Raw genomic sequence first — 25,889 nt, forward strand, 5'->3', positions numbered from 1 at the left:
AGATTTTTATCACTTTTACCGTCCCATTTCTTATTAATGGCTTAATTGCCATTTTAATCCTTTTTATTTTCTTTTAATTTATAATTAGACTTTTACCCTTTATTCATTTTAATCCTTTTTCCTAATTACTCTTAATTAAGATAAATTCACCTTTCTAAAACCTAATTAAACACACAACTAGTCTAGTAAGTATTTCTAATAATTATTTTCGAACTCAATTTACTAGGACGGAGGCCCGATATTATACTTTTCCGATGCCCATGAATTTTGGGTCATTACAAGTTACTAATCTATTAGGTCAAAGTGTGATAATTAATTTAGTGTGTCGTAATTGTCCACCGAAAGTGAAAGGCTACGTATTCTCTACTGATTTGATGTTGCTACCCTTTCGGGAATTTGATGTTATTTTGGGAATGGATTGGTTATCTTTGCATGATGCTGTGGTAAATTGCAAACATAAATGGATTGATTTGACATGTCAGACAGGATAGATGATTTCAGTTGAGTCTAAGAATCCGAAAGAAATTGTTAGAATTATTTAAGCCTTTTCTGCTCAGAGATTGATGCGAAAAGGTAATGGGGCATTTCTAGCTTGCATTATTGATTCTCGGGATTCAGAATCGAAGCTAGATCAATTATCGGTTGTTAGTGAATTTGCTGATGTATTTCTTGAATAATTGTCGAGTTTACCACCTGGTTGTGAAGTTGAGTTTGTAATTGATGTGATTATTGGAACTGCTCCAATATCAGTAACATTATACCGTATGGCATCAACTGAACTAAAGGAATTAAAGGCACAGTTGCAAGAGTTATTAGACCGAGGGTTTATCAGACTGAGCATGTCTCCTTGGGGTGCACCTATTTTATTTGTGAAAAAGAAATACGGTTCTTTTAGATTGCATAGATTACAAACAGTTGAACAGGGTCACAATTAAAAATAAATACCCTTTGCCACGTATCGATGATTTGTTTGATTAACTAAAAGGCGTTGGAGTGATTTCGAAGATAGACCTTAGATCCGGGTATTATCAGTTGAAGGTTACACGATTGATGTAACACCTCTAACCCATATCCATCGCTGGAACAAGATTATGGAACATTACCGAAATTTACAGATCAGATGCAGACATTTTGTATCATTAAACATTCATAATAGAAAACAATTACAATCAATCATATGGTCATTTATATGAGCCCTCGAGGCCCAAATTATACATTTGAAACAAGTCGGGACTAAACCAGGAACTCAGAGAATTTTTCGTAAAATAACAAAATTTTTCCAAGGTGAAGGGGACACACGCCCGTGTGGTTAAGCCATGTGAGCATTCGAAATAGGGACATATGGTCGTGTTCAGCCTGTGTCTGTACCCGTGTAACTCTCTGACTTGGGGTCACATGGCCAAGTCACACACCTGTGTGCTAGGTCGTGTGAACATAATGACTTGCAATAAATAGGTGCAAGGGTCACATGGCCAAGCCACACGCCCGTGTGTCAGGCCGTGTGAAAAATTATGAACATTCTCTTTTGAAAATTTAAAGATGCAGGGGACACACGGCCAAAACACACGCCCATGTGCTAGGCCGTGTGTCACACACAGCTGAGACACACGCCCATGTCTCTGCCCGTGTGGACGAAATAGGGTCATTTCAAAGCCATATTTCTCACCCAAATTTTCCTTCCACCTACATTAACACTTTAACACATTCACAAACCAATACAAGACAATTAATTCAAGCAAAAACTAAGTTTTATACATGTTATATTACCATATACTATCTCAAATCAATCACCAATTTACCTATATGTTTTTCATCTATCAACCATACCAAACACTCACATTGAACATGATATTGCCTCTTATATATACATCAAAATATGTCCATCACAAGCCATTCCAATGACTAGTTACAACCACAACATTTACATGCCAACATTGGCTATTTATCCTATACATGCCATTATAACTAAAATTAGTTTGTTATTTTTACCGAAACGAACCGGTGGATAGTGTGAGTGATCTCCGCTAATCTTTCAACCCAACGAGCTTTCGAATTACTATAAAACAGGGAAAAAATAAAATAGGGTAAGTTTTAAAGCTTAGTAAGTTGGTATAATAGAAAATTAACTTACCATTTAATTCACATTTAAGGTAAACAAATAAACATGCTCAAACCAATTTGGCCAATTGCCTAAACACATATCCTCATCAAGTATGTTAGTCATGTAATTCACATGAATAACAAGAAACATGTATGAGCTCATCAATATTCAATTTCCACATACATATATTTATCACATCAAGTGTCCATGAAACATGTACATATCATAACTTTGTATTTCAAGTATATACTCGTAACAATTGGTCTCAATTTCATAATTTTTCATGTCAGAACTTTGCCCGTTGAATCATTTATAATATCGATGGATACACGGGTAGTACACACGAAGTGTACAAATCTGTAATCCGTCAATTCATATTCAGGAATGCTCATACGAGCACATAAATGGGAAGCTCTCTCTTGAGCCATATAATAGGAATTTCATGTGAGCCATGTAACGGGAAGCTCATAAGAGCTGTAAGCGGGAAGTTCAAGCGAACCAATATCAGGAAACTCTGGAGAGCCATTAATCGGGAAGCTTATGAAAGAGCCTTTAATCGAAAAGCTCTAGAGAGCCATATATTGGGACGCTCATAAGAGTTGTGGTGTATCCACAACACATGCAGGATCACAACCAATTGGGATGCTTCGAATAGTTATTAACGGGAAGCTCGCAAGAACCATATAATAGGAAGCTCGTGAGAGCCAATTATCAGGATGCTCATGAAAGCTAATAACGAAACGCTCTATCGAGCTGAGGTGTGTCCACAACACATGCAGGACCACAACGAATTTGGGAACCCTGTATCCATCGAATTTCATTTATTCATACATGACTTAATATTTGTCGGACATTGTCGAACATGTGATTGACTTTCATACATGACAAATACACAATTTACATACATAATATTCAATTTTAAAACATATAAATGTACAATTTAGTTACACGAACTTACCTCGACAAGTGTTCGTGTACGCAAAATCTACTAATCCGACACTTTTTCTTTTCATCGACCTAACTCCGTATTTGGTCTATCCGGATCTATATGAATGAATTTAACATTAATTTAATATAATTCATACTGAATTTAATCCAATTCATATATTATGTAAAATTACGATTTTACCCTTATACTTTTAATTAATTACAATTTTATCCCTATGCTTTGAAAAACGAAATTCATGCAATTTAATCCTTATTCCAAGCCTAGTCGATTTTTACATATAACATTAGCAGCCCATGTATTTCACAAAATTCAAAATTTTTCCATAAAATTTTCATATTTTCAATTTAGTCCCTATATCATAATTTCATCATAATTTCATCAAAATTCCATTTACAAAAGTTGTTTATCTATCAACAACTTTTCATTTTCTACCATAAAACTTCACAATTCAACTATATTCATCCATGGCAAAACCTTAATACTTTGATAACTTTACAAATTAATTCCCGAGATAACTAGATTAAGCTATTACGATCTCGAAAATATAAAAATTACTAAAAATGGGACAAGAAAACATACTTATTTGAGCCAAATAAGTTTGCTAAAAACCCAATTTCCATATTTTTGGTTTAGGAAAGATGATAATATGATGATATTTTTCTTTATTTTATTATTTATCATCTTCTTATCTTTTACTTTCCAATTTAGTCCATTTCTTTATTTAATTTTCCATTGATGAATTATCATACTTATCTACTAACTTCTCTTAATGGTATATTTTCCATATAATGACCTCCAATTTTGAATTCCATAGCTATTTGATACCTATAGCTACTAGAACCCAACTTTTGCATTTTATGCAATTTGGTCCTTTCCATCTAATTAGACATGTAATCGGTAAATTTTTTTAACAAGATTTTCATAAGACATTCCTATCATAATGCAGACTATGCAATAATATTAAAATAAGTTCTTCTAGACTCGAATTTGTGGTCCCGAAACTGCTGTTCCAATTTCACTGAAAACAGGCTGTTACAAGTTAGACCAGTTGGATCGAGATTCGACTGCGGAGGCTAGTCCAAAAAGTAGCTTTGAATTGGCTAGACTAAGAATTGGTACGAACCGATTGAACTAATTTTTTTTTTAATTTTGATAATTTTTTTAATCGGAGTAATGAATTGGTGGCTGACTGGTTCAACTATTGGTCAGATTTAAAAAAAAAATTTGATTAAACCCATTGTGAAGCATGGAACCATACAAGTATAAATAATATGGGTCTAAACGGACTTGAATTAATTTATTAAAATACAAACATATTTGAGTAAAATTTTAGACCTATATTTCACGCTAAATCTAAACAACCATATATATTATTGATATTATGCTTAGGCTTAATCAAAATCCCACTCAATTAATAAATAACTTGCCCATAACTTTGTTACGGGTTTTTTTATTTTTAATATTTTAATTAATAATGAATATTTTAAAGTTATTATTATTAAATGAGATAAAAATAAAATTTATGATATTTTTTATTTAAATATTATAATATTATATATATGAATTTTTATTAATATAATTATAATTTTTATTTATTATAGGTTAAAAATAAATGGAAAACATTTTCTCACATAGGAAGTAGTTTTTTTCCATCATTTGGTCATGTATGAATTCTAAATCAATTTATGGCTCAAAGTGCACCCCAATCAATAACAAATAATATAAATATATTTTTAAAAGTTTTCTTTTTGCAAGGACGAATATGAATACTAAGTCAACAAGGGAGAAATAATTATATATATATATATATATTATAATTGGATGGAGTTTCTTTCAACATTTTTGTATTCTCTTTTTTTCTTCCATGTAATATGTAAATATGTATTTTTTAAATATAACCATGCATTTATGTAAAAGAATTAAATTGTTAGTTAGGGTTGAACAAATTAATATTCAGAACCAAACTAAAATAATGATAATTTTACATTAGTAATATATATGGAAAAGTAGACTTTCTACTCTATGATTTTAGACCCAAAATTTTCTATAAAAGTTCATTTCGAAAAATAGTTAATGACTTAATACCACGATATAAAATGTATTCAAACTCAGATAAAAAATCGTTAATAGATATTACATAAAAAAAATTCTGTAACATTTTATTACTCAATTAAATAAAATTATGTTGTGGTTAGAAAACATATAAAGCGCAGGTTGTTTATACTAAATTTGTGATATAGAAATGGTTTATTTATTTATCCTTATAAGCGTTACAAATAGGGGAAGATGAATGACATTGTAGGGATTTAAAGTCTAGATTTTAAAAATAATTTGTTCTTTTATTCGTTACATATAAATTATTTATGATTTCGATATTTTTGTTATATAATATTAACAAGTTTATGCATACTAATCTTTATTTATAAGCATTTATTAATTTTGAAAGTTATATTCTACAGTATATCACTAAAAAGTTATTGGGTCTAGTGAGCTAGCCAGTGTTGGTTTTCTGGGTCATGGGCTACACCTCACATTGAAATGATTGGATATAAGCATCTATATGGATTAGTTTGTAGTCTTGTCTTTTTTGGGTCTCAAAATATATTAAAAGTATTATCTTAAAAAAGAGAGCTTCCTTTTTATATGTAAAAAAGAAATGATGGAGGAAAATTATTGATTGGTATTGACAGTTTAAGGTTAAGAATTGTCCACAATATTGCATCACAAATTTAAGGAAAACATTACTAACATAGTAGTGGGTAGATTCAGAAAAAGAATCAACTTTACACACTCTTTTATCTACCTTTTCTGTTACTTTATGTTTCTTCTTTAATTCTTTTACATATTCCATTGTAATTTCGGGAATGATTCTTCAAATATATAAAATAAATAATATTGAATATAAGTTTGGATATGTTATAATTGAGATTGAAACCTAAAGTCAAGGACTAAATTAAAAAAAAAAACCAAAATAGTTTCCTTTTGATAATATACCAAAACAAGTTCAATGACATTAACCCATAATATAATTACATTTTACTATTCCGACCTTTATAGCCAGTAAATTAATTCTCAACGCAATTGGCCTCCATTTATTGCATGATTGTAATCCGTAGTAAAATGAAATATTTTACACGTGTATGGTAAAGAAAGGTGATTTAAAATTTTAACTATTTTATATGGTCTTCGAGTTTTATCACGTGTAGTTGTTATTTGTGGATTTTAGTCTAATTACTAATTAGTTCAGTTCATCAACTTTAATAGTTTAATTCTATTTTGTGATTACTTGGATAGTCCGTTTGTACTGTAAAAGAAAACTAATTTTACATTATAAAACAAGAAAGACATGTTTTTAGAGAATTAAATATTTTTAAATCTAAACCGTACTAATATTTTAAATCATTTAAGTGCAACAAACATGCAAAAATAATAATAAACATTAAATGAATAGATTAAGAGAAGGATGTGAGATGGTAGGATACCCCATATGGTGTTGGAATATTTTCAAATATTTATAGTATCCCAATAACTATAAATGAATGGGTGTAATTAATCAAAAGATAAAACTTTTGGTCTTTGGTCAAAAGTTATATCATTTGATTTTTTTTAAAAAAAAGAATTATAACTATTCAAAAAATATTATTTGAATAGTTACAAAATTAAATGAATAATTATTATTATTTATTTATTCATAAAGACACCTATTGAAAGATGTCTCTATGAAGAGACATGAAAATTCCTATAAATAGGAATGTGATTTCATTTGGAAATCATATCAACAAATTCTAATATTATTTCTTCTCTTCCTTCATTTTCTAATATTATTAGATTATTCTATAAAGTATTGCTGCAGAAATCCTTTGTAGAAATTGAGTTTTTGTTATACATTACTCAGTGCATAGTGGACTATTCTCGTCAGTGCAAAACGCAAATAGTCATTGGCTTCATTGTATCCTCGAGGTTAATTTGCTTGGAACTCGTTTGCACACTGAAGATAAGTGGGGGCGAATATAACCTTAAAGATAGTGGCTTGATACACGCCTTGGAGCCTGTCCTATTTCTTCTTTTCTTTTCGAGTTCAGATCGTGTGTTCGAGTTTTTTCCTTACCGGAGTTTTGTACTAACAATTTTAAGGTTATATTTCATGATGACTACCACAACACATGAAAGTGGAACACTAAGGGAGTTGGCTTCCAACTTTGTTAAACTTGATCGTTTTGATGGTGGCAATTTTCGACGATGGCAGAAAAAGATGCACTTTTTGTTATCAACTTTGAAGATTGCTTATGTTTTGGATACTCCAAGACCTGAAGAGAATGAAAATGAATCTGTTGCTGCAACCCGAGAAAGACAAAAATGGGACAATGCTGATTACATGTGCATGGGCTACATATTGAATGGTTTATCTGATGGTTTGTTCGACACCTACCAAAACGACGTCACCGCTAAAGAATTATGGGACAAATTGGAGGCAAGATACATGACCGAAGATGTTACAAGTAAGAAATTTCTTGTCAGTCGTTTCAATAATTATCAAATGGTTGATGGTCGTTCTGTTATGGAACAATTTCGTGATATTGAAAAGATACTGAATCAATTTAAGCAATATGATATGAAAATGGATGAAATGATTGTGGTATCCTCCATAATAGACAAACTTCCTCCATCTTGGAAAGACTTTAAAAGAAGTCTAAAACATAAGAAAGAGGAAATATCTCTTGAGGCTTTGGCAAATCATCTTCGTATTGAAGAAGAGTATCGAAAACAAGATCAGAACCTAAATTCTGAAAATGCCAAAGTACATGTTACGGAGGAAGTACAGACTACTAAACCATTCAAGAGGAAGTTCAATCAGACTGATAGAGCACCTAAGTTCAAAAAGAAACAAAAGGGCTCATGCTATCATTGTGGAAAGCCGGGACATTTCAAGAATGAATGTCGATTTTTAAAGAAGAAATCATCTTCTAAGGCTGATAATAACGAAAAGTTCGTTGCAATGATATCTGAAATTAATATGGCACAAGATGATAATACATGGTGGATTGATACCGGAGCAACCAAACATGTGTGCAAAGACAAAAGCATGTTCACAAAGTTCACACAATGTGAAAATAACAATGTCTTGTACATGGGAAATTCTTCCACCGCAACAATTAAAGGCAAAGGGTCTGTTGAACTAAAATTCACTTTTGGAAAGGTTTTAACCTTAAATGATGTATATTATGTACCAGAAGTTAGGAAAAATTTAGTGTCTGGAAGTCTGTTGAATAAGTTTGGTTTCAAACTTGTTTTTGAGGCAGATAAGTTTATTTTGTCTAAGGGAGGAATTTTTGTGGGAAAAGGGTATATGTATGAAAGCATGTTCAAACTTAATATTATTAATAAGAATAAAAATACTATTTCTGCTTATATGGTTGAATCATTTTGTTTGTGGCATTATAGATTAGGTCATTTGAATTATAGAAAATTGAATGACATGTATAAATTAGATTTAATTCCTGTTTTTAATAATAATATTGAAAAATGCAATACCTGTATGTTGACTAAAATTACAAGAAATCCTTTCCCTAAGGTTAAAAGGAAAACAAAATTGCTTGATTTGATACATAGTGATTTATGTGACTTGCATAATACTCCTACATTAGGTGGAAAGAAATATTTTGTTACTTTTATTGATGATTGTTCTAGATATTGTTATGTATATGTATTGCATTCAAAAGATGAAGCGCTTGATAAATTTAAAGTTTATAAATCTGAAGTTGAACTTCAGTATGAATCATTTATCAAGTGCTTAAGATCGGATAGAGGTGGAGAATACTATAATCCAAGTTATTTTGAACTCACTGGAATTGTCCATCAAGTTTCAACCCCTTATACACCACAACAAAATGGTGTAGCTGAAAGGAAAAATAGAGTCTTGATTGAAATGGTAAATTCAATGTTATCATATTCAGGTCTTGGACAGGGTTTTTGGGGAGAAGCTGTTCTAACAGCTTGTCATATATTGAAGAGAGTTCCTAATAAGGAAACTAAAATAACCCCCTATGAACAATGGAAGAAAAAGAAACCAAACCTTAATTATTTAAAGGTTTGGGGTTGTAGAGCTATTGTAAAAGTTCCAACACCTAAACGTAAAAATTTAGGTGAAAGAGGAATTGAATGCATATTTATAGGTTATGCACATAATAGCAAGGCATATAGGTTCATAGTAATTGAACCAAATGATTCAATTTCAATTAATACGGTTATTGAATCAAGAGATGCTATTTTTGATGAAAATAGATTTAATTCTATATCAAGACAATTACAACCACAACAATTGATTCATTCTTCAAATGAGAATGAGATTCCATTGAAACAAATTGATAATAATGATGAATCTTGTCAAGAATTAAGAAGAAGTAAGAGGATTAAAAAGGTCAAAGATTTTGGACCAGATTTCATTATGTTTCTTGTAGAAGGAAAAAGTGAAAGTATATGCAATAAGATACCTTATTGTTATAATACCGAATCTGATCCTATTACATTTGAAGAAGCAGTGAAATCTCAAGACTCTGCTTTTTGGAAAGAAGCAATAAATGATTAAATGGATTCAATAATGGGAAATCAAACTTGGATCTTAGTTGATCTTCCACCAGGTTCCAAACTAATAGGTTGTAAATGGATCTTCAAAAAGAAAATGAAGGTCGATGGAACCATTGATAAATCTAAAGCAAGGTTGGTAGCAAAAAGTTTTACACAAAGACAAGGTATTGATTACTTTGATACCTATGCTCCAGTAGCAAGAATTGCTACAATTAGACTATTAATATCACTTACCTCTATATATAATTTGGTTGTTCACCAAATGGATGTTAAAACTGCATTTTTAAATGGTGAATTGGAAGAGGAAGTGTACATGGAGCAACCGGAAGGATTTGTTGTTCCAGGACAAGAGCATAAGGTATGTAATCTTGTTAAATCTTTATATGGGCTTAAACAAGCACCAAAACAATGGCACCAAAAGTTTGACAAGGTTGTTTTAGCTAATGGCTATAAAATAAATGAATCCGATAAGTGCATATATAGTAAATTTGATAATGGAAAGGGTGTTATAATTTGCTTATATGTAGATGACATGCTCATTTTTGGCACGGATTTGGAACAAATAGAAAACACAAAGAAATTCTTGTCAAACAACTTTGCTATGAAGGATATGGGTGTAGCAGATGTTATTCTTGGGATTAAAATAACCCGAGATGAAAGCACTATAGCTTTATCACAATCACATTACATTGAAAATGTGCTTAAAAAGTTTGATCTTTTCAACTGTATACCAGCATCTACACCCATGGATCCTCAATTAAAATTAGTATCTAATGCTGGTAGGAAAATTGATCAATTGAAATATGCAAGTCTAATTGGTTGTCTTATGTACATAATGACTTGTACAAGACCAGATATTGCATATGCTATTGGAAAATTGAGTAGATACACAAGTAATCCAAGTAGTTTGCATTGGCAAGCTTTAAATAGAGTACTTAGGTACTTAAAGAAAACTATTAACTATGGATTGTGTTATAATGGATATCCTCCAGTTTTAGAAGGGTATTCGGATGCTAGTTGGATTACAAGTTTGGAAGATCATGCATCTACTAGTGGGTGGATCTTCATTCTTGGTGGAGTCATTTCTTGGGGTTCCAAGAAACAAACATGTATTACTAATTCCACCATGGCAGCAGAATTTATTGCATTAGCCGCTGCATCTAAAGAAGCAGAATGGTTAAGAAATTTGCTTTATGATGTACCTTTATGGCTTAAGCCAATTTCACCTATTTCTATCCGTTGTGATAGTGAGGCTACTCTAACAAAGGCATATAGCCAAGTATATAATGGAAAGTCTAGACACATTGGATTAAGACATAGTTATGTCCGACAATTAATCTCTGATGGAGTGATCACTATTAATTATGTGAGGTCAAGTGAAAATTTGGCAGATCCTTTGACAAAAAGTCTTGCTAGAGATGCAGTAAAAAGGACCTCAAAAGGGATGAGACTCAAGCCTATTAATTAGAGTCACCCATGATGGAAACTCGACTCAACGCTTGGTATAACGTCAAGTCTTGAGTTCAATGAGACAAAGTACATCATTAGTATGTGACTGTTAGCACTATAAATAAATCCATCCTAAGATTAAAGTGCTAGGTACTCGTAATGATAAGGGAAGGATGAGCAATGTACTCTTAATGGACCCATAACATAAATATGTTAGAGTGTTATAATTACGGGAACACTTTTGATGGGATCTACCTATGTGAGTGGAAGTGTGGCCGCTTCTAGGAGCTTAAGGGCTTGGCTCTGACAGCACTCATGAAAAGAGGACATAGACACATGGCTATAATAGTGTCCCTAGATACTATGCATTGACTGATGTTGAAATCATTGTGTGAGATGTGTTCAGTTAATCAAATGGAATAGTTGGTTCAAAGCTTAGTCTACCATACAATTTCGATTAACTTTAACATGTTTTCACTAAGTGAAGGTTCAATCGTAAGACACCTTTATTTATGCAAATTGATTTTCAAGAATATCAAAATCTAAATATTTTGAAAATGGGGGGAGATTGTTGGAATATTTTCAAATATTTATAGTATCCCAATAACTATAAATGAATGGGTGTAATTAATCAAAAGATAAAACTTTTGGTCATTGGTCAAAAGTTATATCATTTGATTTTAAAAAAAAAAAGAATTATAACTATTCAAAAAATATTATTTGAATAGTTACAAAATTAAATGAATAATTATTATTATTTATTTATTCATAAAGACACCTATTGAAAGATGTCTCTATGAAGAGACATGAAAATTCCTATAAATAGGAATGAGATTTCATTTGGAAATCATATCAACAAATTCTAATATTATTTCTTCTCTTCCTTCATTTTCTAATATTATTAGATTATTCTATAAAGTATTGCTGCAGAAATCCTTTGTAGAAATTGAGTTTTTGTTATACATTACTCAGTGCATAGTGGACTATTCTCGTCAGTGCAAAACGCAAATAGTCATTGGCTTCATTGTATCCTCGAGGTTAATTTGCTTGGAACTCGTTTGCACACTGAAGATAAGTGGGGGCGAATATAACCTTAAAGATAGTGGCTTGATACACGCCTTGGAGCCTGTCCTATTTCTTCTTTTTCTTTTCGAGTTCAGATCGTGTGTTCGAGTTTTTTCCTTACCGGAGTTTTGTACTAACATATGGCATCCTCCTGAATCATATCATATCCATACATAAAAACTGTCAGAGCTCTCATGTAATTAAATAAAGCTGTGTTGGTTCCCATTCCACTTTTAGACATCGGCATGTGCTAAGAAAATATTATTGAAAGTGACCCACCATAATTGTGTTGAAGAATCTCTCTGAGAGAGGCTTAATTCCATAGGAAAACATTTCCCAAGTATATTTACATGCTTTTAAGTCCAGATGAATTGCATAAGAATATATATTCCTCAAAATGAAATGGTTTTTTTTCTTTTCTTTTTGGTTTTTCATCCTTTTGAATTGTTTATCCAATTCCTTTTAAAAGACTTGAATTTTAATCATTATAAATGAGTTATTGCTTGGGATTTACTCAAATCAAATGCAAGTTAACATGCATGGGTTTTTAGCAAATAATGATATGGTTCTTGTTTTGTGTAGTTTTATTTCTATTTATGCCTGATTGATCCATTTTTTCCCGCAAGTGCCTAGCAACTTAATTTGATCTGTCTCTGTGATCATAGAACAAGACAAGGCAAAAGTTACCATAAATCCCACTTTTTCAGTGTATAAAATGTATATTTCATGATAATAGCTGAAAAGTCATTTTATAAAAAGTAAGGCAAATGAAAGGGACATGTTTTGTCTTACAAATTAAAAGGGTTTTAGGACTGAAACTTTGATCTATCCCTTAAAAGTTGAATACCAGCACGCTAAGAAAAGAAGGCAGAGGAATCTGGGACTTCGATATTTTTCTTCCATTAAACTGCAAAATCCAACTTGCCATTTGCTATTGTTAGGTCAATAATATACATGGCAACTGGGGTTGGATGTGTTGTTCCAATAGGGTCGGAAGCGTGTAAATTATTGTACTAAAAAATCACACAAAGTTCAATTCCCAGGGAAGAGAGGTGGATCACAAGGATCTCTTAAATACCAAGTCTTTCCTTAGTCAGAATATTCCTTCTAACGTAATTTAATAGCACAATTAAATACTACTATTATACCCTTAAATATTGAAAGAAAAATAGGACAAAAAGAACACAAGAGTTTTAACGAGGTTCGGTAAATTATACCTACATCCTCGGGCTACTAAAACCAGATGATAACTTTACTATCTCCAAAATATTACAAACAAATAGAATTCCTTAAGAATTCTCAAATGGGAGAAGAGAGAAAACTAAGAGAGAAAGATTGGTTGGGATGAATTGAAATGAGAAATGAGAAGGCCTATTTATAGTTGAGGTTCAAGGACCAAACAATAAATAGCCCATTATCTCAAGGACCAAAAAAAAATTATCCCTTGCCACTTTTCCAAAGTTGGTGGTTGTCATTATTGATTGTCTCCCATTAATGTTAATGGCTACCATTATTAATTGTCTTCCATTAATGTTAACAATCTCCACCTTGAAGATTTGATTAGGATAATCACATCTTCACACACTTCCTTCAACTCCCCAAATTCGATAAAGCTATCTTTTGTAGTGCCTACAAATGCACTCTTGAGCGCCATACAACTGAAGGTGCTCAAATTCTCAGGATGTTAATCAAGTTCAAACAATGATTAAACTTGATTGTTGTTACCACCTTGGTCATCATATCTGCGGGATTATCTGCTGTTGGAATCTTCTGAAGTAGAATTTTTCCTTTTTCAAAGACTTCCCGCACAGAGTGATATCTTACGTCGATATGCTTGGTTCTTGAATGATAGACTTGATTTTTCGCTAAATGAATAGCGCTCTGACTATCACAATATAAACTTATGTGACTTTGAACAACTCCTAAGTCTTTCAACAATCCATTAAGCCAAATAGCCTCCTTAACAGCTTCTGTAACTGCCATATATTTTGCCTCTGTAGTAGACACTGCTACTATAGACTGTAAGGTAGACTTCCAACTCACTGGGGCTTTCGCAAGAGTAAACAGATACCCCGTAGTTGAACGACGTTTATCTAAATCACCAGCAAAGTCGGAATCAACATATCCAACTACAAACTGACCAAGTGTTTCATCCTGTTCAAAAATTAAACCAACATCTACGGTTTTTCGAAGATACCGTAGAATCCATTTCATAGCTTGCCAATGTCCTTTTCCAGGATCATGCATATACCTGCTCACAACTCCAACAACTTGTGAAATGTCAGGCCGCGTACACACCATCGCATACATCAAACTCCCAACTGCATTAGCATATAGGACTTTTGCCATATATTCTCTTTCTTCTTCAGTTTTCGGAGATAATTGAGCACTAAGTTTCAAATGAGAAACAAGTGGGGTACTTACATGTTTTGTGTTTTCATTTACACCAAAACATTGTAATACCTTTTTCAGATATTGCTTCTGATTCAAACAAAGCTTGCCTCTCTGTCTATCTCTACTTATCTCCATGCCGAGAATCTTCTTGGCCTCACCTAGATCTTTCATCTCGAACTCTTGATTCAACTGAGCCTTCAGCTTATCTATCTCTTTTTGGCTCTTCGAAGCGATTAACATATCATCAACATACAAGAGTAGATAAATGAAAGATCCGTCATGCAGCTTCTGCAAATACACACAATTGTCATATTTGCTTCTTGTGTACTTCTGCCTTCTCATAAAGCTATCAAATCGCTTGTACCACTGCCTCGGGGATTGCTTCAATCCATATAGCGATTTGTTCAGCTTACAAACCCAATTTCTACCACCAGCATCTGTGTATCCTTCGGGCTGAGTCATATAGATCTCCTCTTCTAACTCACCATGCAAGAAAGCCGTCTTAACATCAAGTTGAGCTAGCTCCAAATTCAACTGTGCTACCAAGGCCAACAAAATTCTAATGGAGGAATGCTTCACAACAGGGGAAAATACATCATTGTAGTCAATTCCCTCCTTCTGAGCGTAGCCTTTAGCTACCAATCTTGCCTTGTAGCGAATATCCTTCTTGCTAGGAGATCCATCTTTCTTTGCGAATACCCACTTGCATCCGATTGCCCTTTTACCTTTCGGTAATTGCGCCAACTCCCAAGTATTGTTCTTCCGGAGAGACTGCATTTCTTCATCCATGGCGCTTTTCCATTTATCACTTTCTAAGCTTTGCATTACTTCTTGATAAGTGATAGGAATATTATCAACAACGGGAAGGGCGTAGGCCACCATATCAGTAAATCGAACAGGTTTACGAATTTCTCTCCGTGGCCTTGCAACTGCAACTGGTTCTGGTGTACTTAGTGGTTCTTGGGTCAGAACCTCTTCAACCTCTAATTCCTCCATTGTGGCTAGAGAATTAGACTTATTAACTGGGCAAATCCCCATCTGCTCAAACTCCACCTGTTTTGGAGTACACTCCACCTACTGTGGAGTATTGCTCGTTTGAATATCTTTATCTGCTACCTTTTTCAATGTGGCAGATTCATCAAAGGTAACATCTCTGCTACAGATCATTTTCTTTGTGCTTAAGCACCAAAGACGAAATCCCTTCACTCCAGAAGTGATTCCCATAAAGAGAACTTTCTTTGCACTCGGATCTAACTTTGACTCCTTCACATGGTAATATGCAGTGGATCCAAACACATGTAAGGAATCATAATCTGTAGCCGGTTTTCCAGACCATACCTCCATAGGAGTTTTTCTTTCTAATGCAGATGATGGCAAACGATTAACAAGATGGCCAGCGTATGTCACAGCCTCAGCCCAAAATTGCTTGCCCAACCCAGCATTGGACAACATACATCGAACTTTCTCCAGCAATGTTCGATTCATACGCTCTGCCAATCCATTCTGCTGTGGTGTATCCCTAACTGTGAAGTGTCGAACAATACTATACTCTTGGCACACATCGAAGAACGGATCACTTTTATATTCCCCTCCATTGTCCGTCCTAAGCCGCTTGATTTTCTTGCCAGTCTGGTTTTCGATCATAGTTTTCCATTTAAGAAAAACTCTAAGCACTTCATCCTTAGTTCTCATGGTATACACCCAAACTCTTCTGGAAAAGTCATCAACAAAAGTAACAAAGTAGTGTTTTCCTCCCAATGAAGGTGTCTTGGAAGGCCCCCACACATCTGACTGAACATATTCCAAAATACCTTTTGTATTATGGATAGCAGTACCGAATTTCACTCTCTTTTGCTTTCCCAGAACACAATGCTCGCAAAATTTTAATTTGCAAGCCTTTGCACCTTTCAACAATCCTTGCTTTGCCAGAATTTGCAAGGATTTTTCGCTGGTATGTCCCAACTTCATATGCCACAACTGTATTGAGTCCAATTCTTTGTTGCCGGAAGCTGCAGCGACTGCTCCAATAACTGTACTACCTTGGTAGTAATACAAGTTATTTTTGCTGATGCCCTTCAATATCACAAGTGCGCTAGATGTCACTTTCAAAACCCCATCTCTCATAGTAACAACTGAACCATTGGATTCCAGGGCTCCCAATGAGATGAGATTTTTCTTCAAACTGGGCACGTACCGAACATCAGTCAGAACTCTGGTTGATCCATCTTTATTCTTTAATTGGATTGAACCTATCCCAACAGTTTTACAGGCATTGTCATTGCCCATATAAACAACTCCTCCATTTAGTTCTACTAAATCAGAGAACCACTCCTGGTTAGGGGACATATGATAGGTACAACCCGAATCCAATATCCACTCATCTGAATGGAACGACGATGATGATGCAACCAGTGATAGTTCAGAGTCACTGGTATCATGCTTTGCAACACAAGTATCTACAGCAGTTTTTCCCTTATTCTTCAGCTTTGGACAATTTTTCTTCCAGTGGCCTTTCTCATGAAAAAAAGCACATTCATCTTTCCCGAGTCTGGACTTTGACTTTGATCTCCCCTTTTGAGTTTTCTTCCGAGTGTATGAACGACCTCGGACTACTAAAGCTTCTATATCTCTGATTGAGTTTTTCTGTTTGTCCTTCTTTCTCTGTTCATAACTGTATAAGGCCGCACAGACTTCGTTCAGAGATATATCACTCCTGCCATGAAGTAGAGTAGTTTCTAGGAACTCAAACTCCTCAGGAAGTGACCCCAACAGCATCAAAGCCAAATCTTCATCTTTGAATGTCTCATCCATATTCAGCAAATCAGTGACTAACTGATTAAATTTGGTGATGTGATCATTCATTGTGGTACTTGGGACGTATGTGAAGCGAAACAGTCTTTTCTTCAAGTGGAGCTTATTTTGACTGTTTTTCTTCAAAAATTTTTCTTCAAGTGCCACCCACAACTTATTTGCAGAAGTCTCCTTTGAAAAAGCATACCTCTGCTCTCGAGAAAGGCATGATCGAATTGTGCCACATGCCAACCGATTGATCGCCTTCCAATCTTTTTCCTGTACATCATCTGGTTTCTCTTCATCAATGGCAATGTCTAGACCCTACTGAAAAAGGGCATCTAGAACCTCACTTTGCCACATACCAAAATAGCCCGTGCCATCAAAGATCTCCACGGCCAGTCTTGCATTTGCAATTTTCGGTCTTGTCCACATGGACGATGTTGAAGCTCCTACACCGACCGTTTTCTCCATAATCTTTCAATATACCTAAGGAAATCTTTTCTGATGTGGAAGATCAATTCAAACTGCAACCACAGAGCATACTACGATTAACCTTCGGCTCTTGATACCACTTGTTGTTCCAATAGGGTCGGAAGCGTGTAAATTATTGTACTAAAAAATCACACAAAGTTCAATTCCCAGGGAAGAGAGGTGGATCACAAGAATCTCTTAAATACCAAGTCTTTCCTTAGTCAGAATATTCCTTCTAACGTAATTTAATAGCACAATTAAATACTACTATTATACCCTCAAATATTGAAAGAAAAATAGGACAAAAAGAACACAAGAGTTTTAACGAGGTTCGGTAAATTATACCTACGTCCTCGGGCTACTAAAACCAGATGATAACTTTACTATCTCCAAAATATTACAAACAAATAGAATTCCTTAAGAATTCTCAAATGGGAGAAGAGAGAAAACTAAGAGAGAAAGATTGGTTGGGATGAATTGAAATGAGAAATGAGAAGGCCTATTTATAGTTGAGGTTCAAGGACCAAACAATAAATAGCCCATTATCTCAAGGACCAAAAAAAATTATCCCTTGCCACTTTTCCAAAGTTGGTGGTTGTCATTATTGATTGTCTCCCATTAATGTTAATGGCAACCATTATTAATTGTCTTCCATTAATGTTAACAGGATGATGAACCAATGTCATTTGCTATTTGTCATAGCTAAAGTTGAATGATGATAATAATATGTAGTTTAATAGCATACGTCCATTTTGAACATCCAAGGACCGCATTACAAAGTTCCTTCACACTACGTGCTGCTGATGTTACTTAATGAACGAACAAAAATATACTATATATAGTACAGAAATTTTATCCCTTGGTCGATTCTTTTTAAAGCTCGAAGATGGAAAGTGAATTTCTTTTTCATAATCTTATTTTGTGGGAAACTACTAAGAAGCTTTATTTGGTAATAATGCCATCGATAATTCAATTTATTCAATATATAATTCCTAGTTATACTAAAAAAAAGGCTGAAAACTCAGTGATTGATCTTAAACATAATATTCCAGAGCAAGGTTCAACAATGATCATCATCTAATCAATAAAAATATTTATTATCTAAATTTAATTATAGAAATATATTAATATTCTAAAAAAGCTGGGATTATATATAATTTGTTTTTTGAAGAAAAGGAAAAAGACGATTGAAGTTAATGTTTAGTATATCCTAATTTTGAATTTGCTGTCTCCGAAAATATTTGTCAACCATGTAGATTGGGATGGCTCGCTTTACTTTGTTTTAATCAATAGAAAACAAGTGAACTTTTAATTCTTTTAAAATGGTTAATTAAAAAATTATTTACTTGGATAATAAATTTAATTTTTTAATTTCAAATTATTCCACATAAGATATGAGGTGTCAATTAATGGTGAATTAACGGTTTTAGTAACGGAAGGACTTGATTGATATAACCTCCAGAGTTTTGGGATGTAATTAGAATATTTTAAAGGTTAAAGACCAATTTAAAACATGAGGCATAGTTTAGGGACGGTTGGTGCAATTTATTCTAAAAATAAGTTGTATAACAATCAAGGGCGTGTTGCTTAATCTTGTTTAATTAGCGTTTGTAATTGTTTTCACAAGGATCATGCACTTAAGCAAGCAGACGAAAAAGTTGGTCGACTCTTCAGTCTTCACTTAGGCTGAGATGTTCAAATACACAAATCCTTCTTATCTCCCCGATTTCCCTCATTTTTCTCTTTGCTTCTTCACTCGCCCTCTCTTTCTCTCTAATTTTCTAGGAAACCAAAAACAAAACAAAACCCCATTGTATGACTCCCTCTATCTTTCTATTGCCCATCCAAACAATTCCATTGGAAAATATAAGCTATATATATATTGGTGTGTTTTTGGGAGCTAGAATATTGAAGTAATTTGCGAAATCTTTTAGCCTTTGTAGGGGAGAAAATGGAAGGAGGGATACATACAAGCACTGATACCTCAGCTTTCAAGGAATGTCTCTCTCTAACATGGAGAAACCCTTATGTTCTTCGCCTTGCTTTCTCTGCTGGAATTGGTGGCCTTCTCTTTGGCTACGACACTGGTTCTTTTTCTTCCTTTTTTTTATGCATCTCTTTAATATAATTTTTCCTTTTTCTTTCTACGACACTGGAAATATATATATATTTTCTTGCAGGTGTGATATCTGGTGCTCTCCTTTACATTAGAGATGATTTCAAGTCTGTGGATAGAAAGACTGTTCTACAGGTCACATAACTTTACATATTTTGCTTCTACTTTCATGTTATGAAATTTTTTATGTAAATGTTTCCAGGTTCTTGTCTAAATTTCTTGGTAAATCTGTCCATTTTTGGACAATGATTGTCCGTTTAATGAAATCTGTCTTTACTTATCCCAAGTAAATACAACACCAACCGCTCTTACGTAGACCCTTGAAATGGCTGAACTAGCCTTTGGCTAAGCAATCGGTTACCATTGTTTCATCTAAAAATGCTGGTAAATTGGTGATAATCCCATTGGATTGTTGGCTTAAACACTGTAAACTCTCTATAGCTAAGTACAAGTCTTTGGGGCCTTCGTGTCGTGTAAAGTCCTTGTCCCAAGCTTGTTTCTTCTAAAACTGTTTATCGTCAACGTTTTCTTGGATTTCATCAGAAATATTTTATTTTATAATCATTTTTGCCTTTTCAAAAAATTGACATTTGAACCTTTTAAAACAAATTTCTGCAGTTCGTGTGACTTGTATTGAAAAGTTCAGTTGCACATATATAATAAAACTGTATATAAATAAATAAAAAAGACATGACTTGGGGTGTTTGAGATTGAGCCTTTGTTCAATACAAACCTGAGCTTAAAGAGAATGTTCTGAAAACCCAGACACCCTTGAAACCGGAACAGTTTACTATCAGGGGATTTCGTTCAAGCCCCGAGGCAACTTGGCAGAAACGAATTCTGGGTCCTTCCATCGCCATGTAGCAACTAATTTACTACTAGCTACTTAAGCCATTTTGATTACATGACCAGTTTTGTCGATGTATACATGTAACAGGAGAGCATAGTGAGCATGGCAGTTGCTGGAGCCATCATTGGAGCTGCAGTTGGTGGGTGGATGAATGATCGATTTGGAAGGAGAAGAGTACTTCTCATTGCTGATTTCCTGTTTTTTGTTGGAGCTGTAATCATGGCCTCTGCTCCTGGTGCTGCTCTTTTGATTGTCGGCCGAATTTTTGTTGGACTCGGTGTCGGAATGGCGTCAATGACTTCTCCTCTATATATTTCAGAAGCATCCCCGGCCAAAATCCGTGGTGCCCTTGTTAGTACCAACGGATTTCTTATCACTGGTGGCCAGTTCCTGTCTTACCTTATCAACTTGGCTTTTACCAAGGTAAGCTACCAAAACATGTTAGCAAATTATAGCCCCCGCCCCAAAAAAACTGAATAAATGTTTTTGTTCAGGCACCAGGGACATGGAGGTGGATGGTTGGAGTTGCAGGGTTTCCAGCACTTTTGCAGTTCATTCTAATGTTACTTCTTCCAGAATCACCCCGTTGGCTATACCGCAAGGTTCCCTGAATTCTAATGTCGCATGTATTTGGTCTTCAAGCTTCCAAATATTGATTCTTTGTCGTCTTAATAAAAAATACAGGGAAGAGAAGAAGCAGCCAAAGTGATATTGAGGAAAATTTACCCAGCTCATGAAGTGGAACAAGAAATTCAAGATTTAAAGGAATCCGTGGAGGCTGAAATCAAGGAAGAAGGATCTTCCGAAAAGATGAACATTATTAAACTGTTGAAAACCAAAGCAGTGAGGCGAGGGCTCACTGCTGGCGTAGGACTCCAAGTTTTCCAACAATTTGTTGGCATAAACACAGTCATGTATTACAGTCCGACCATAGTTCAGTTAGCTGGTTTTGCCTCTAACCGGACAGCTCTCCTCCTTTCCCTTGTCACTGCAGGCCTCAATGCCTTTGGCTCCATTGTCAGCATTTACTTTATTGACAGGACAGGGAGGAAGAAGCTGCTAATAATTAGTTTAACTGGAGTGGTGGTTTCACTTGGTGTTTTATCAGGAGTTTTCCATGAGACCACAACACATTCTCCAATGGTTAGCAGGGTTGAAACATCTCACTTTTCAAACATTACATGTCCGGATTATAGTTCAGCTTTAAACTCCGGTGCTTGGGATTGCATGACGTGTTTGAAGGCTTCATCTCCAGATTGTGGTTTCTGTTCTTCACCAACAAACAAGGTAAATCACATGGAAAACCAAAAAATCCAAATATAACTTTCGATAAAGTCGCATGTTTTGCCTTCATTAATCAGTTCTCGTTATTTCAGTTGCTGCCAGGAGCTTGTCTGATCTCAAATGACACAGTGAAGGATATGTGCCATAAAGAAACTAGGCTATGGTACACAAGGGGATGTCCAAGCAAATATGGATGGCTCGCGCTGATTGGTCTGGCTCTCTACATCATATTCTTCTCACCTGGAATGGGAAGTGTCCCATGGATAATGAACTCTGAGATTTATCCACTCAGGTTCAGAGGATTATGTGGGGGAATTGCTGCAACAGCTAACTGGATCTCGAATCTCATAGTGGGTCAGTCCTTTCTATCACTTAAAGAAGCAATAGGAACATCTTGGACATTCCTAATATTTGGGGTAATCTCCGTGATGGCTTTACTCTTTGTGATCATCTATGTGCCAGAAACAAAGGGGCTACCTATCGAGGAGATTGAGAAGATGTTGGAGGGTAGAGCTTTACACTACAAGTTCTGGGAGAAAGGTAACAAACCACATGAGAAGAGCCAAGCCACTTGAATTTGGGCATTGCATCTTCAATTAGTTTGATAATCAAAGCTGCTATTTTTCTCTATTTTCTCTCTACAGAACTGATCTCAGTGTGAGAAAATGCCCATACATGTTCCGTACGAAGCTTCTTCTTTAAGGCATTTCTAAGTATAAAGTATTTTATAGGGTAAATAGCAGTACTTCAAGGGCATGAATTAACTGTCAACTGTAACTGCGAACTACTTTTCAATATCATAATTTTTTTTCTACAAAAAGACTCTTCTGAGCATCTCCTAATTATTCAACCAGGTAAGAATAGCATGAGGTCATCAATGCAATTTTGTCTTATCAGATATATTGCATTCTCATTAAAGATAAGGCAAACATCTACTAATCATTGCTCAGGATTGTGATAGAAACAACAGATTAGTTCTTCCCTCTTCCCATTTTTTTTCCTGCTATTGGGACAACATGAAAATATCTAAATGCTTGGATTGCTAAAAAAAGTCATGTTCGGGGGAAAAAATATGATGGATCCATGCCTCAGGCAATGTGCTCTGCCAAAGTGAGGATCTTGACATGCTTTTTCTGCCTCAGCTCATGAGGAACTGGCCCAAAAACTCTGGTCCCTATTGGCTGGCCTTGCTTGTCAACAAGAACAACTGCATTGTCATCGAACTTGACCTCACTCCCATCACAACGACCCCGCTGCATGGCAGCACGCACAACCACACCATATACCACCTTTCCTTTCTTCACCTTTCCGTTAGGCATGGCTTCCTTTACAGATGCAATTATGGTGTCTCCCAATCTTGCCCCTTTCTTCCCCTTCAATGCTTGTATACACATCACCTTTTTTGCCCCTGAGTTGTCCACTACTTTTAGAACAGTTCTCATCTGTATGAAAGTCCTTTGTTGCTGCAGAATAAAATGAAATATAAGGGTTACCTATCAAAGAAAATACCACAAAGGCAATTATCATAGAACCATGGAATATTATCAGGACTTAAACCATACACTTACAATATTGAACATTCAACAAAACTCTTATCACTCTCACATCAAGCTACAAGAATAATTATCCTATTCCAATAGCTATGTGGATCCTAACATAAGACTCAAAATATAACTTTCATTAACAATAGGTTCAACTCCTGTCAACATCACTGAAATCATATTTAAGTAGTTCAGGCTGCCATCCTATCAGGCTCATATGCAGCTCTTCAAAAGCTGTCTCAATGGTTCTTACTTCTTATACATGTTTGATGCTTAAGAAACAAATAGGGAGTAAGGGAAAAGTTTAGTAAAAAATTGATGCTCATTAACAATATGTTTATCCCTTTGAACCATTTAGGTTTAATGAGACATGCATAACTTCAGACCATAAAAAATGACATCATGACCAACCTTGTCAAAGCTGTTCCCACAGGCTTGTCTATTCCCGGAGATTTGGGGAACTTGATCTAAATTTCCAAGGATAATATTAATATAGCATGAACACTAGCATGTGCTCCACGTGAATGATTCCATCTATTGCAGTCCAAGCTTAAAAAGAAACATCATGCTAGAAAACCTTGCTGACCTGATACAGGAAACTGCCACATGTTGTCTCTCTTGATGTGCTTGGTAAATTAGAGAAGTTGTTTCGAAGGCCATCCATCAATGAACGTCCCACTGCATATACCATAGAGTCAAACAAAAGCTAGAGAAACAAGACTAGATACAAAATGAATTATGAACATATAGGTTTTAATTTTATGATACAAAAACATATTTACATCACTTGTGGGAGGAACAAAACCAATGTAGTTCAGCGGATAGTCAGATTACAAGCATTAAGAACCTAACCAATGGTTCCCGGCACTTATGTAGAAGACGTAAACAAGAAAGAAGAGGGGAAAAAAAACCCAGCATGATAGAATAGATACAAACAGAATTCATAAACAGGTCATCCTAAAATCCCACAAATTAAGAGGCTTCTTAAAGCTATCCTCATCAAACGAAACACAAGTGACTAAAAGAATCATAAAACACAGTGAAAAAAGTTCTAAACACAGAATTGTAGACAGAATACAAAATGCTAACAAATCACCAAAAGACTTCCATATGAAGATGAGCAAGAAGCAACACTATTGAGACTAGATAAGCTTCAATAAGTTCCACCAAACCCATCTCAACCCCTCCAAAAAATAATATCGTTGAATTTCCAGGGTTCAATGGTTAAAAACCTTTATTCATTTCGGTCCAAACTTATAGCTAACTAGAAGAATTTTTCCTCTATATCAATCAAAGAAAAACTTAAACTTTATGCATATGGACATAGTTGGATCGGAATGCTCTGTAAGCTATTCATAGAAGAGCTGGTAATCTGAAAATGTCCATTAACAGAAAGAAAGGACAACAAAAACCCTTAGAAAAAAACTAAAAACGCCCACACCAAGAAAAAATCACATGACATACCCCTGGAGCATCTGGAAGCTAAGCTTGCAGCCATCTTCCGCTTCTTACTTAATTCGACAGCCTTAAAGAGGAAAATGAGTGAAAAGTAAGAACCCTAGGACTAGGAAGTAGGGACTTGAAGGAAGAAGGAGATTGGGTTTGGGCTCAAGCTTAAATAGGACTAGCCCAACGCATTATATATAATTACTTCATATAAAAAGGTTTCCCTTTTTCCCTGAACAGTCCATCAATGAAAATAAAAACAAATTCTTGATGTTGAATTAGATATGAACATTCTTACGAAATCAAACCCTGCCCTCACTGACTCACGTCATCAAAGTTTGTCGACATCATAAATTACTCATGCAAAGAAGTGGGCAAAGATTAAAAAACCTATAGAGTTGTTAATGGAGTTACACTGTTACAGTTGTGGCGGATAGCATAGCTACCCTCACTTCTCAATTTTAGCTTTCCTCCCCACCCACCACCAGGAAGCAATATTTATTACCCATTTCTTTTGCATATTTTTGGTAACATTGTAAGCTTCAAGTGTGTGTGAAGTTCCCTGCAATGTTAGTGATTCGACTTAGGTAAATAAATATAAATATATTTTTTAACTTTAAAACAATATCTTCAGCCTGGGAACATCTTCCAAACTACCAAGTTATCAGCATATAATTTTCATTTTTCCACACAAAATTATAACACGCAGAAGCTTGTAAACAAAGTCAAATTTAGGAATTATATGATAGTGTCGAAATAAAATTTAAAAAAATTGGGGTCAAAGCTAAAAAAATTATATTTAAATGTTTTAAATTGAATTGTAAACTTATAAGAAAGACCAAAAT

The 25,889-nt window shown here is 34.5% G+C and overlaps 2 protein-coding genes across 4 annotated transcripts; one reads left to right on the plus strand and one right to left on the minus strand.

Moving 5' to 3' along the window:
• Nucleotides 1–19,426: 19,426 nt before the first annotated feature.
• On the plus strand, nt 19,427–22,877 carry LOC107905973 (probable inositol transporter 2). 2 transcript variants are annotated; one of them, XM_016832775.2, is made up of 7 exons: nt 19,427–19,894; nt 19,988–20,058; nt 20,861–21,196; nt 21,268–21,375; nt 21,458–22,060; nt 22,150–22,411; nt 22,520–22,877. In XM_016832775.2, the coding sequence occupies exons 1-7, from the start codon at nt 19,759–19,761 to the stop codon at nt 22,630–22,632; spliced, it is 1,629 nt and encodes a 542-aa protein (XP_016688264.2). In that variant the 5' UTR covers nt 19,427–19,758; the 3' UTR covers nt 22,633–22,877. The 2 variants fall into 2 exon arrangements, with proteins under 2 accessions (XP_016688264.2, XP_016688263.2); XM_016832774.2 differs by having other exon boundaries at nt 22,150–22,877.
• Nucleotides 22,878–22,931: 54 nt separating this feature from the next.
• LOC107905974 (50S ribosomal protein HLP, mitochondrial) lies at nt 22,932–25,246 on the minus strand. 2 transcript variants are annotated; one of them, XM_016832777.2, is made up of 4 exons: nt 25,063–25,096; nt 24,185–24,276; nt 24,010–24,065; nt 22,932–23,520 (listed from the first exon to the last, which is right to left on the minus strand). In XM_016832777.2, exons 2-4 carry the CDS (start codon nt 24,204–24,206, stop codon nt 23,146–23,148), a joined length of 453 nt encoding a protein of 150 aa, XP_016688266.1. In that variant the 5' UTR covers nt 24,207–24,276; nt 25,063–25,096; the 3' UTR covers nt 22,932–23,145. The 2 variants fall into 2 exon arrangements, with proteins under 2 accessions (XP_016688266.1, XP_016688265.1); XM_016832776.2 differs by lacking the exon at nt 24,010–24,065 and having other exon boundaries at nt 25,063–25,246.
• Between the last annotated feature and the right edge of the window lie 643 nt (nt 25,247–25,889).

The sequence above is a fragment of the Gossypium hirsutum genome, chromosome D05 (assembly GCF_007990345.1).
Source record: "Gossypium hirsutum isolate 1008001.06 chromosome D05, Gossypium_hirsutum_v2.1, whole genome shotgun sequence".
NCBI lineage: Eukaryota > Viridiplantae > Streptophyta > Magnoliopsida > Malvales > Malvaceae > Gossypium > Gossypium hirsutum.

What these genes read in the sequence shown, in the direction of transcription:
- LOC107905973 (XM_016832774.2), top strand. Translation starts at nt 19,759, where the DNA reads ATGGAAGGAGGGATACATACAAGCACTGATACCTCAGCTTTCAAGGAA. An exon ending in ATAGAAAGACTGTTCTACAG is followed by an intron (nt 20,059 to 20,860) that starts GTCACATAACTT and finishes TACATGTAACAG; the next exon opens with GAGAGCATAGTGAGCATGGC. An exon ending in TCAACTTGGCTTTTACCAAG is followed by an intron (nt 21,197 to 21,267) that starts GTAAGCTACCAA and finishes GTTTTTGTTCAG; the next exon opens with GCACCAGGGACATGGAGGTG.
- LOC107905974 (XM_016832776.2), bottom strand. Translation starts at nt 25,096, where the DNA reads ATGGCTGCAAGCTTAGCTTCCAGATGCTCCAGGG. An exon ending in AGCTTCCAGATGCTCCAGGG is followed by an intron (nt 24,277 to 25,062) that starts GTATGTCATGTG and finishes TGGTATATGCAG; the next exon opens with TGGGACGTTCATTGATGGAT. An exon ending in GTGGCAGTTTCCTGTATCAG is followed by an intron (nt 23,521 to 24,184) that starts GTCAGCAAGGTT and finishes TTTATTCTGCAG; the next exon opens with CAACAAAGGACTTTCATACA.